Raw genomic sequence first — 14,460 nt, 5'->3', positions numbered from 1 at the left:
ACAGGGTGAGTCACGTAACTTGCGCGCCTCAAATAATTTTCTCATACAGACTAAGGAAACGTATAGACGTTGCATATTATGTTCTTTTCTATCTTCGAATAAATTTCAATCCTAAGTACAGTGGTGCGAATAATTATAAAGGATGCAATTAGGTATGGATCATCGACGAACTTTAGTTCTAGGATCTAGAATCGATTAGTATAGTACTATTTGAATATACACTATTAGAGTATACAAATGTTCGAAATTACGTAAAAGTTCACATGTGAATGTGTGTTTTTTGTATGAGACTGTTATATTGTAAACTCGGTCTAAATGCAGAGATGAGTGAATATGAAAGAATGTATTGAAGCAATGCATATATAGTAGAATCATATAGAGTGGTGTGCATAATTATAGACTCAAAGAATCTTTTGCATTGTTAATGATACCTAAACGAAAACTTAACGAAATATCGTATTTGTACATTTGTATATTAGAAGCAATAGAAAATATAAATATACAAACACGATATTTTGTTAGGTTTTCGTTTAGATATCAGTAACAATGTGAAAGTTAGTTTAAGTCTGTAATTATGCACACCACTGTACAGTGAAGTCTCGATTATCCGAGATAACGTGGATCGGGTCTAGGTCGAATAACTGAAAGCTCGGATAATACCGGAGAATCAATGAATATTTACAAATCGTGCAAAAAGAAAGAACATTTTGATGATCTAATATTGTAGATATGTTTAATTACAATTACATAATTGTACAATTACATAATTATACAATTACATAATTGTACAATTAAGTGAATGTTTATTGAACTTCTGAAGAAAATGACGTAATAGATTTCTGCTTAGTTGCTGTATTTGAACCCACAATGCAGTGGTCTCAATACCACTTCTGTAACGTTCCCAGTATTACCGATAATTCACCATTTGAAACGTGTTAGCAAACACCGAATATCGTGTATACCTTATTTATACTACAAGTGCTACAGAAATGCAGTTTAATAACTTTATGAACATAAATACCTTATATGTACACTTGTTTACATTTTCTCTCTACAATTATTTCTATTAATTACAATATTATAAAAATGTACTAAAACAATCTTCTATTTCAATAATATCCCATTTTTACTTATCTTGCACTGTAAATCAATTTACATCGTTATTTCTTTAATCACTTTATTGCTGTCATGCATTTGGGATCTGGGCCTATAACCTATTGTAGATTAAATATAATTACGAGATAAATGACAATCTATACTTTTTTATGTATAAAAATAGCTTCAATAAATTATTTAAAACTTGATCTCAAACTGAGAAAGAAAGAGATCAAGTTTTCAATAACTTATTATAGCTACTTTTGTATTTTATAAAATATAGATCGTTAATTATTACATAATTACGTCTAATCGATAACAGTTAATATGAATTCAATGCATTTATTCAATATATAAGTAATTCTTTTTCTTGTAGTGTAAAAGTTATTTTTTAATCAACTTTTGTAAGTTTACTTTATATTTATATACATTTTATTTTTAAGTGTAATATTTTAAGTGGTGAAGAAATCAAAACCTACACGTGTAAACACAATATCGGATTGTATTCATTAGATCGATATGCATTATTCTTTTAAGCAGAATTCATTTTTTTTCATTTTCAATTCAAAAGATAAATTTCTAAATTAATATTAATTTAGAAAAATTAAATAATTTAAATATTACTTTTCTGATAGATGATTGTCCAAAGAAGCAAATATTTACACATTTCGAGTTCCTCAGAACAAAGCTCCTACAAAGCTTTCATTGTTGTAATCAAGGCCAAAATTGATAAATTTCTACCACTGTCCTCTGTGAAAAATGTATAAAACTTAATAGCAAAAGATAAGAATAAAAATGGCAAAGCAATAAATTATCACGGGGAAAAATAAATTGAAAAATTTTATAAAATCAGCATCAGCACTCGTTAAAACAGTTATACACACACATACGAAAAAGCGTCCTAAAATATTGGATACTGCGAATATAAAGCAACTTATTGTTCGTCTTTATAAAGAGTTGAATAACCAAATACTTTTTTCCAGACTCTCAATTAGTCAAATACTTTTTTAGAGGAAAAATCAAACTTCATTCGGCTGCAAACGGCATATTTGAAAATAATTTTATAAAGTCCGTGCATTTCATCAAACTTTGCGATTTTCGATATGACAAACATGGTCTCGCATTTAAAGGGATATAGTGGTGAGGGTGCATGAAACATAAAATCCCGAAAAATTATGTTGAAGTAGAGGTTTCAAGATTTAATTTAAAAAGACAGTCATCATTCTACGATGATTTTTTGCTGAGTTATCGTCAGTCAAAGCTGATCAATTTTTATCCAAAATTGTTCTATGCTATAATCTTTTGCAACAGCCTGCTTTTCTCTGCTGTTCATTCATCGCGAATCACTAGATAATATTAATGCTCAATTTTCAATCACGCTACTCATTATCTGTTTGAATCTCAATTGATAGCAGTCCGAACCAGTGCAGCCAGGAAAAGTCACTACGCACGGTGTAGAGCATCCACCGGGCGAACATTACAATTCTGAACTACGATCAGATAGAGGATCTGCGTTGCGTCTCCTTCGTAGTTCAAAATTACGATGTCGGCCCGGTAGACGCGCCACGCCGCTGTGCGGGACTCCTTGCGCATACATCGCCTTGCGTAGTGACTTTTCCTGACTTCACTGGTCCGAACAGAGGAGCGCGCGAAGAACTCGCCGCGAACGTAACAAAGGGCTACCCTTATAAATAAGTACAGACAATAAACGGAACAGAAAACAATGACAATTCATTCTCAATATTTTATTTGTTTGTATACACTTATAGGCCCTAATTAGGCATGAGCTATTTTATTTTCAACTCGAATTAACAATTCAATTGTCAATAGTAAACGTATCACGATCAGTAGTTTATGCCGTGATCCTTAAGACATACATTAGAATGTTAATAATGTATTTACACAGAATTGTTTTGCCTACCTAAGCTAGCTAATGCAGCAAGCCGTGTAACTGAAACCAATTGTACATCGAATCTCTCACCGTTTCGAATCGTTATACAGGCATGCAAACAACCGTATACACTTTTCACTGTTCGAAGTGCAAACGTATCATGGTGTACGAGGTACGCATGATACCTCGTAGACGGGGAAGGCAACTATTTTACAATAATCAGGTCGAACTTATCGAAGCGTGAACATGGAAGAAGAGAACGATCAGATATAATAATGCCTCGAATGTAGCAATTGTCGTTGACACTTTTAACAGTCTCATTTTACACCCGTCACTTATTAGTGAACTGCGGATCTTTATGCACGATAAAAAAAACTTCTGTATCAATTGCGACAAGTAGAAGTAGAATCTTAAATTGCACATGCACAATTTTGACAGAACTGCATCAGATCCGCAGTCTACTTATTAAAATTCTTCTAGAACCCAGTCTCCTTCTTAAAAGAGTCGTTTACATATCCGGGAAATTTTTGTGAATCTTACATTTTTGGCTTCCGAACAAGCGACAACTATCGAGGCAATATTGTACTTTCAAAGCAAGCAAGATAGGACGTTGCAATAAACTCGTTGCACTGCGATGCTAACAACTCGGTCAAGACAGTCTAAAATTCTCTTACTATTTTCAGGCTGCTTTCGAATGTTTTCGTCAACAGAACAATCATGTTGAGACAAAAATGCTGCAATTCATGTAATTTTTAATTACAGTGATATCTGAATTCCTGCACGTTTGTCTACCGGTCGAAGCAAGCACTGGTAGTCCTTGCCGCTTTTTCGCGCATTCAATCCGCAACGAATACTCTGTCAGCAGCGAATCGTCAGCCAATCGGAGCAGAGCAATTTTTGTCCTTGTGCTCAAACACGGCCCGAGAATCATGCGGAACTTCAGATATTATCGCGTACTATTTTCAAGATTTCAACTGTAATGATTTTTTCACAGAATAGCTTACGGAAATGATTGCGTTACTATTTTTTCCGGTGGTCTATCTTGCTTGCTGTTGCCACGCTCTCCTCTCTTATTTTAACATGATCGATAACAATCGGCTAAAGGAAGTGTATTTATCCATCGGAAATCGCTGTAACAATAATCGTAACAATATCAGTGTTGAATTGCACCGCGATTGCATGTGCGTGACATCAGGCTATACATTTGCATGGCATACAAGTTTCACAAAAGCTTTTGCGTGATGTACGAGTCTCGTCTCGCGCGACGTTTCGAGGTTCTTTCGTTACGGAGGCTCGTTTCCTCGATTGAGACAGTTCTCGTGCACGAATCCTTTCGTAATCCATATCGTAAACAACGAGCAAGCGCGACACTGAGAAAATCGAAATTTATTGAACGATCGAAGTGTAATTCGAACAGATTGATAAATCCTCCTTCGGTTAAACTCGAAAAACTTAATAGTCCAAAGGCAAAAGTATCACATGTTTCGAGTAACAAGTTGCTGCGCCCAGTGTTCGACGTTTAACGTACAACTTTTGTCTAGCTGCAGTCGCTACCTCGAAATCCTCGGCATAAACGATACAAACAATGATTCCGTCGTATCAATTGTACGGCAATAGAAAAACAGTACGATCTCAAGCGTTACACGGCCTCTCCTTCGAATACATACAATATATGTACAAGGTGATTCATCTAAAATTGGAATTTTAAACGTCGTCGCTATTGTATCCGTCACGGAAATATGGAAAAATACGTTTCAATGGAAAATAATATATCTTTTCTTTTTGTTATGAGATCAAAAAATCGTCTTCGCGTTTCATTCTTCCCAAATCTAACGGTTTGTCTTCGAAGTACTTTGCGACGATGGCGCAACGAATACTGAAATCCTCTGATTGCTGAATTTATGGCTGCAGTGTCAACAATGTACTAGAATGCGGATCTTCATGCGAAATAAGAATATTCCACGAGAAACATAAGACACTTACACAGATTTCTAACTTTCTTTAACAACTTTAACGAGTTAAAAATGATGTTTCCGTCACTGTTTTAAATTGCACTCACTGTTCCCACACATTAACCCTTTCGATACTACGGGCCACTATAGCGGCCTTCCATAAGATGCCACCGAGGTACTACGGGCCACTAAAGTGGCCCTCCATAAAATGCGACTGAGGTACTACGGGTCACTATAGTGGCCCTCCATAAGTTCGATCGTTTGTAGCGAATAAAGTCAGTGCTTACTGCAGAAAGATAATTCACCTTATTTTTCTCTCAACAAGGGATAAATAGATATGCCTTTATTTTTTCTTTCAATTTTGTTTAACTTTATTTGGATTAACCCTTTTGCTACGGGCGGTTTCTCCGCTGCAGTACCCCCGCAACGATCGACGTCTTGTAGCGTGCAGTGATGTCGCAGCGCGCCGTTCAGCAGAAGTACCGCGGCGGAAAATCCGCCCGTAGCGAAAGGGTTAATAAGATCCGCAGTCTAGTTGTTCCTACGTCTTATTTACTCTTTTGAGAACTGCAAGGAGTGTCTCCCAATTGCGTATCAAATTTCTCCAGAGTTCTATACTATGTTCAACAAGAACTGGCATCAAATGGAAACAGAACATTCACGTGACGTCGCACTATTGGACGACGATGCTCGGAGCTCCTCTTTTAGAGGACCCTCGTTGAGGGTCCCTGCATGCAGAGTAGCCTCGTGTAGAAGGGCCTGTGTTTCGGACCTGCCCCGATCACGTGTCGCTCGCGTGCAGCCGTTTATATTTTGTGCCAGTCCTCGTTGAACGAAGTATATTACATACATATATCTGCGTCACGGTAAAATTTGGCTAAGGCTATGCACGCGTGTGTGTATGTATGTACAAATGTTTACAACACAGACAACCGCCGTTGGAATCTCCACACCGAGACCCGAACGAAACCGGCAATTCCATTTTTAGCTGACTCATCTCGCGTACGTGTTGCTTCATATTACTCGCTAAACAATATTTATAATGTATGTATATAGATATATTTATATGTATATAATAGTTATATGAATACGTATATACAATTATATAGTATGTATATATATATAAATATATGTATGTGGAAGTCAAAAATTAATAAAGTTAAAAAAATATAATCTTCAAAATAGAAACTATAACCGTCTTTCTCTTTAGCTACAGCACTATTGTGTTACTTATGAGTCCATTCATTTTATTACCACGAAAACACGTCGGACATCATTCCCCCTTTTTCGCTCATTTCTTTTGTTCTCTCGGTTTTTATTTCTTTTTTCGTTTTTTCGTTTTTGTACAGAACTGTACACGCGCCTACTACTTCTGTGATATACACACCCGCGGTTCATCGGCTCCGGAGAACCGTAGAACGTTTGTAAAAATAAAAGTTTACGGGTTCGTCGAAAATCTCACCCGCCTCTCGATTATCGGGCTTAGACAACTGATCGGTACAAAGGATAATTGAACAATACATCTGTCGTTCGCGAATATTTTCGGCGTATCGGTCAAAACTACACCCCGGCGAATCCGTCGAGGTCGACGCGTGGATACACTACGAATTTTCCCTATAAAAACTCCTGTCGTAGAAACGTCGATTGCTCTCGTTAAATCCTCCACTAGCTCCATTAATCTTAGACGTTATTTGAATTGCTTCGCAAGAGCATCGTTACTTGTAATCGATTATTTTGCGACTACTTTTTTAGTTGATTGTTAACAGTAACCGCGTTGATCGTAATCAGTAACCAGTTAAACGTCGCGGGCATATTTTAGTAATCATGATTACACTTGGAAATCGTTAATCAATTGTTTGTTATTGGAATGAATTAGTAATTACAGCGACATTTGTTAGTCTGCGATCGTTAATCAATAATCTGTAATCGAGAAATGAATTATTTTGTGACTGAAACTAATCGTGTAGTCTAAAAAGTAGTCGTGATTACATTGGGTAATCACGTAATCGGTAACCTTTAATACTAGGATGAATTTGTTTTGTGTAATTAATTGTTCAAAGTAATCGTGATTATTCATAATCATTCATCAATGAGTTCTTAATGTAATAAATCAGTAATCATGATTACATTAGGTAATATTTACTTTAATAACATGGTTGAATAGTTTTAGAATAAATTGTTAAAAGTAATCGTAAAATTCATAATCATTGATCAATGAGTCCTGAATGAAATAAATCAGTAATCATGTAATTGATTGTTAAAAATAATCGTGATATTCATAATCATTGATCAATGAGTCCTTAATGAAATAAATCAGTAATCATGTATAATTGATTGTTAAAAATAATCGTGATAATCACGATCATTGATCAATGAGTCCTTAATGGAATAAATCAGTAATCATGATTAGTCACTGATCAATTAATCATGACTGGAGTAAATCATTAATCATTATAAACATTTGATAATCTGTAATCGCAGGATGAATAATCTTATAATTGTTTGTTAACAGTAACCATGACAAATGTAATCATTAATCAATTAATCATTACTGAAATAAAACAGTAATCATGATCAGATTAGGTGATCAGTAAACATTAATCGGTAATCTGTAATTGTAGAAATGTAAAAAGAAATGAATAATATTCACCATAATTTCGAACTACTTAAGTAAATATAAAAAGAAAATTAAGTAATCATTTTATGATTAATGATCACTGAATTAGTCACGACCAATAATATAATTACATTTCTATTGATTATTTAAGTTATTCATTAATCATGATAACTCGCGATTTCTCAGCAATCGTAAACGTTAATCGTGAACGGTATTTCACGTTAGCTGTAATTGTTATACACTAATTAGATTACTTTTTGCCAAACTCTGTTCTCAGGAATATTCAAACTCCTCGTTAACGCAATCTGGATTGTTTCTTAACCGTTAAATGAAACTGCAGACGTTCATTTTCAAATTCTGCTGTCTTTAAGAAAACTATAACGAACTAGAACAAAACCGATTAAATCATTCATTAGATACACTGAGATTCACTCATCGAATGTTTCACAACTTCTTCTCATCGCTACGCGGTGTGTCAACAATTTATATTTGAACAAAAAACTGAGATTATATTTTATAAGAATACTCGTCGTCACATGCACATGAATTTGTCACACTTCGTGTTGTACGAACGATCGCAAATTATTATGCAACAATGGTGCGACGTGTATTTTCGCATCAATACAACAAAGCTTTTTTACAGTTCAACGTTAATGCATTAGAATGATTTATGAATAAATACATCGGAGAACATCGATTCGCTAATGTTCAATTATTTGAACAAATCGTCACGCATCCTTCATACTTCATATTGGACGAACGATCGCAAATTAGTACACAATAATCATTCGACGTATATTTTCGTATAGATACAACTAAGCTTTTTACAGGTCAAGATTAATACATTCGAATGATTTATATAAATAAACACATTGAAAAATTTATTTTGACGATGTTCAATCATTCGGACGAATCATCGCAAAGTCATACTTTGCGTTGCACGAATGATCACAAAAAATTATTATACATCCGTCATTCAACATCTATTTTCACACCGATACAACGCATCTTTTTACAATTTAAAATTATCACCGATTTTTCATACTTCGCGTTGTACAGATGATCACAAATTAGTATACAACAATTGTTCGACGTGTCGATATAACAAAACTCTTTTTACAGTTACAAACGAGTATTGAAAGTTTCGATCGACAATGTTCAAATTTTTTAACAAATTTCCACGAATTTGTTACACTTTGCGTTATACTGTTTTCACAGTTCCAATCGAATGATTTAATAATAAACGCATTTGCAAACATCGATTGTTAATGTCCAATTATTTGTCATTCGACTAATACTGAATATTCTCTCACTTATCCTGTACATATTGCTCGAAAAATACTGAACGACGTGTCATGTTCGAATGCAGAATGTAATTTCAAGCGAACATTTTATTGTTTCGATTATATTCCGTCAACAAAAAGTACGCGCATAAGTGTAGCGAAAATGTATTCACAGTGGAAACTCTGTTTCACTCTAGGCCTTAGAAAAATTACAATTTTAATAAAGGACACTCTAATCACAATTTGAACATATCGACCTGTTCCAAAGAATACACAGTCTTTACATTTAAAATTTCCAAGTAATTCGTCTTAGACTATTCGTTTAAATAACAAATTCCGACGAAGTTTACGCAGTAACTTTAGTTTCGAACTACCGAAAAATTTACAAATGCTATGAAGTAACGCCGCCCACATAAAACGAAGTAACATAATTATTTTTTTCAAATTGAAAGTATAATTTATTTCGAGAAATGTATTCGATTTTTATCTTACTTTTAAACAAATTAAAGATGTCTATGTAAATATTTTCACACTCTTTTAGAATATCGTTATAAAAATAAAGTGTATGTACGCGTAACTAAGAAATTAATAGTCTGTTCCTATGAATCTGGAGTTTTTGTATTTTCGGGTTAAATTCATTTCAAAGGCAACCGTTGAGTAATGTTCTATATCAGTGTTAATTCGACAGGGAATGCATCCCGAAAATTTTCAACATCATCGTGCTTCGAATTGGCTAAAATTTTGGAAATAGGTTCTCCTTTGACAAAAACGATGATTGCAAGGATTGGGCTGGGTCTCTTCTTTTTGTTCCCACCTCTTCCCACAACATCCCGCCTAAGAACCGTTACAATGACGTTACTTCCGGGTAGATAAGCTTGGATTAGGTCTAGGTTAGGTTTGAGTTAAATTTTGGTTAATTCTGGGTCACGCCTTTGTATAGTCCTCACACGACAAGAAGGCACCTTTGCGTTTACGCTCCTCCTCTTACTAGCTGCCCCACTGCCGATCGGTCGCTATTGGCCGAAAACGGTGAGAAAGTTCTATAGCGGTCGCTAGCGGACGATAACTGCAGCAGTGGGGCAGCTAGTAAGAGGGGCAATATACAAAGGTGCCTCCTTGTCGCGCGAGGATTATACGTTATATTGCGTCCTGTCGGCAAGGTAGGCAATGTAATTAAAATGTCAAAAAATTTGTTTCCGATTCGCCAAAAATCCTTATTGCAAACATTACATCTGTACAAAAGTATTTGCAAAATTTTAGTCAAAACAGAGCATAGACGTTTTCAAAAGTTCAGCCAAATTCACTTTTACAATATCTACCACTGCAATTTGAAAAAATATTCGCAAGATTATATTGTTTGTGGACATAGTACTTCGATGTAGATTAACTGAAATTGTGTACCAGGTATACTCAAAATCAGGTCTAAACTTTCTGGCACTAAAATTAATGCTGACCTGCGTAATGAATCCCTCTACATCATAGCTGCGATAGGATATTCCGTACAATGTTGTAACTCGACAGTTACTGTAAATTTAATCAATTTCATTCATTTTTAAATTCTTATTCGTATCTCACTTTGTAAATCGTGTTACGAGAAGTACATAAAAATAATGCTCAATAAAGACGAATTTGTTGCAGCAAAGTTTCTTTCTCCAGAGTATTCAATTGTAAACAAACGTTCGGATGTTTTCAATCAATTATTTAAAATATTCTCCGGGATATCCGTAATTGCATTCGCAGTAGAATTTAGGAAGAGAGCAAGATTGTATCAGTTCTTATTCTTCGAATCTATCAGTACCATCATGAGATCATTTAATTGTTCGGCAATATTACAAAATTAATTTGCTTTTCATAGTTTCGTGGGACCAGATGACTGGTAGCAACACGTGTCAAATGAGATCACGTGGTAAGCAATCGGCATATATTGTGTATTGTATTTTGTACGTGAATCAAAGAGTGTTTCGAATGTCAATTATTGAATGTTACTTGTCGTTATGACTTCATACAGCGAAGACACTCGTCGTTCTTCAGACTGATTTTCTACCTGTATTGTACCGTTTGCATGTTATATTAGATTCACTTGTTAGAAACACTCTGCTAGTTAATCAGAAAACCGTATCACATGCGAAGACTGATTTAGAAAAATAAGTTGAAAATATTGGTTTAACTAACGAGATAAGAAAGCAGTGTTTTTAAGTGTTTTTCAAGAAATTCATAAAATATATAACAAATTGTCGAAAATAGTTTCTAACGAAATTCTGTTTATTATTGATTATTGACATTTACGAAATCAATGACGTAGCTACAATTGTGTCAAAGGCGAGTCGACGAAGAAAATGTAAAATGCTTAGTTTTCAAGGAAATTGATTAACGAAATTTATCAAATATGCTATAGAAAATCTCGACTTACTAGATTTTGTTATAGTATATATCCTTCTTTATGTTTAGGCTTACTGTTCTCGATAACAAAGATTATTCATCGATAAACAAAAATATTTAGATGACAAAATACGATATTCAATCGAGATCTGGCTATAATAATATAGAAAAATTATACTTCTTATTCTGCGTGGTGTACCTTCATACTATTCGAACAATTTCTTTTCAAATAAATCTCTAGATACAATGTTTAACAAAAATTAATATATTATCACAAATTTGAAAGTTAATTGTCTCGAAAACGAAAGCCTCGTGTGAATAATATTTTTATCACGTTTCCGTCTCATTTTTTCTCGTGAACTCGTTTCGGACTCAATCGTATCACCAATTACGAACCGCCTTGTATATTCATTGCGTACAGTTTAATCGTCAACGAGATCATTCCTTTATTATGTATGCTATTACCGGAGCAACTTTACGAAAAGCGGTACGAAATCATTTGCTATTTCAATAGATCTCTGGACTTAACTCAATCTGTGCAATCTCATTTGCACGTAAAAAATATCATAAAACTGTCACGAAAAGAAGTTAAAACAACGCCGAGTATCAATGCCACCATTAACCTTAAAATTTCCATTTATTCTGTTATGGTCGCGTTCGTTTCTTTCGTCTTTCTCAATTAATTTATTATTGACGATTGTTGGACTCCTTAATCATTAATCGTTAATCAAGAACGTGATTTCGCGTTGGTTGTAATCGAGCGCAAAAGAATCATTGAAGCGTATCGCGTCGATCGTCATCGATCGATTCCGTTAGCGAACAATATTCAACAATATCGGTGGACGATAAAGACATCTCTTAAAATTATGTCAACGAAATGTAGTCGGAGAGCAATGCGTCTGCGCATCAAAGCACCGTGCTGCAAATATCCATATGGAAGCTGGCTCAGATTTTAGTAAGCATCAATGGAAAGCGTTTGTGTTTGAAGACTTCTATCTATCGTATCAATTCCTACCGGGTGTCCCAGAAATGTGTGAATCGAATAAAATGGCTGATTCCTAAAGTGTGATTCGAAGACGCTTTTCCCTTTGGAAAAATGTTGGTTTCGGCTCTATTAACGAGTTAACAACGAGAAACAAGGACCAATCGGAGAGCGAGTGACCGATGTCGCTCTTCCGCGGCCACTGCCGTGTCACGCTCGGCTTCTGATTATCAATAGTTTTCACTAATAACTCGTCAACAAAGCCACGGAGAACATTTTCGCTTCACACAAAGTGTCTTCGAATGTTCTCAGGTGTAACCCGTTTCGACCTATTCGAACATTTTTGGGACACCCTGTAGAATCGCATTCGAGAGCGGTGTATTGTACATTCGTGTTCATGCAGAAGCAAACGCGCCGAACCAACCGGTCGAATCCGATTCTCTTTACAAAAGATTTCACTCCATAGGCTGATCTTTGATCGTCATGGAGACGTTAAACGGCTCGTATAGAGGTATCTCGAAGAGCAGTTATTTTAATAGCTGCCTCTGACAGTATCACGCGAAGCTTAATACGAAAGCAATGTCGCCTGAAATCCGCTGGCGAACGAATACCGAATCGATTATCGCTGCAAATTATTTCACGATACTCAGTAAAAATTACCTGACGTCTTTCGTATCAAAAGTAAAAACCATGACCACCGATCGCCGACGACCGGGCGTCATGGAATCTAGCAGGAGTTCTCAAAACGTGCGCGCGCATGTTTCGGATATTTGTATTTCACCAATGTTAGCCGCGACCGATGCAGTCAGGAAAAGTCGCTACGCATGGAGTGGGACGACGACGCACGCGCAGGGAGTCCCGCGCAGCGGCGTGGCGCATCCACCGGGTGATCAGACTGAGCCTCTGTGCCGCGTCGCTATCGTAGTTCAGAATACAATCTTCGCCCGGTGGACGCCCCACGCTGCTGTGCGGAGCTCCCTGCGCATGCGCTGCCTCGCGTAGCTGTTTCTCCTGACTGCACCGGCCGCGACTCGTTTTAAGTTTCGTTCTTGCTACGGCGATAAGACTATCGACAATGAAGACGAGATGTATAAAACCCGAGGTGTGAATATTTCCAAAGATATCGACGGTATGAAATAATACTTCCGGATAAGTATCGACTAATTTAGAAAATGCTCAGATTGCGGTTGATATGTAAGTTTAATTGGCGCCTAGTCGATGACAATTAACGTTCCTACGTGTAGTAGCTAGGTCACGCGTCCCTCGCGATTTTACTTCTGCTCGCGGGTTCTTATCACGGATACGACGTCAAGGACAACATATTCACTCGTCAACCATAATCGGTCATAGCTAAAAAGTCTTTGTTTCCGCGCCTGAACGGCTCCTTAGTCTAAGGAAGTACGAGACAACAATTGAAAATGAGTTTGAACATGTAAAATGAGGAAAATCGTGGACAGCTTGAGAATAGTCTAAAATAGTCCGGCCGTCTTTCGGCGACGGTGATTATCAATATTTTTGGAAGTATTTGCTGATTAGGTTTTATGCAGCCCTCTCGTTCTCTGCGCGAACCAAATCAAACGAATGTGAACGTCGATACTTAGTCGTCAATTCCTTGAATGGAGTTTCAAGCGCTCGACCAAACGAATCTATAGAACGGTTCGGCTCACCAAAATGTATCCATAGTCGTCCGTTCGGTCTTGCGCGCAAGATACCTGTGCCAAACCGGTGTGAGTGTTGTAAAAATATACGACTGTTGGATGCTACACGCTTTCCATGCTTCGAGATCACGATTACTCTTTCTCTTCGATCTCTTGGCTCTCGGCGCCCAGCAAGGTCGATTTGTCTTCCTCCTGACCGCCGGCTTCCGGTTCCTCCACGTTCTGACGCTGACGCCTGGTAGTTTTCCGTTGCATGTAGAACATCAAGACGATGCTACCGCTGGCGAAGGCTGCCAGTCCTGCCAGGACTACGTAAATTGTTACAGGTACTTGGATCAGCCCCTAGAAATAAACAACGTTAAAATTGACAAAACTAAAAGTGGGTTAAATCGTGGACTTCACTCATTATTCCACGCAACATACAGGGTGTCCAGAAAGATTGGAACAAAATTTGCACATGCATGTATCCACTGAAAAATGTAGTAATAATATACTGTATCTATTGGAAAGTATTGACTGCCTTTTTCGTAATACAGTAATTTGGGAAGAGGAGAATTTGACCAAAGAAATATAGTTTTTCCTTTAAATTATGTCATCGTAATT

At 36.3% G+C, this 14,460-nt stretch overlaps 1 protein-coding gene across 1 annotated transcript in view; it reads right to left on the bottom strand.

Annotated features, from left to right (window-relative positions):
* Positions 1 to 2,825: 2,825 nt before the first annotated feature.
* LOC117220528 (uncharacterized) overlaps positions 2,826 to 14,460 on the bottom strand; it is a 31,723-nt gene continuing 20,088 nt past the window's right edge. Inside the window, exon 4 of the mRNA XM_033470552.2 lies at positions 2,826 to 14,199. Within this exon, the coding sequence (XP_033326443.2) occupies positions 13,990 to 14,199 (210 nt within the window). The 3' untranslated portion in view covers positions 2,826 to 13,989. The remainder of the gene's footprint in view (positions 14,200 to 14,460) is intronic.

This window comes from Megalopta genalis, chromosome 2 (assembly GCF_051020955.1).
Source record: "Megalopta genalis isolate 19385.01 chromosome 2, iyMegGena1_principal, whole genome shotgun sequence".
Lineage (NCBI taxonomy): Eukaryota > Metazoa > Arthropoda > Insecta > Hymenoptera > Halictidae > Megalopta > Megalopta genalis.
The sequence above is the reverse complement of the archived record's forward strand: the minus strand, read 5'-3'. Positions and strand labels throughout refer to the sequence as shown.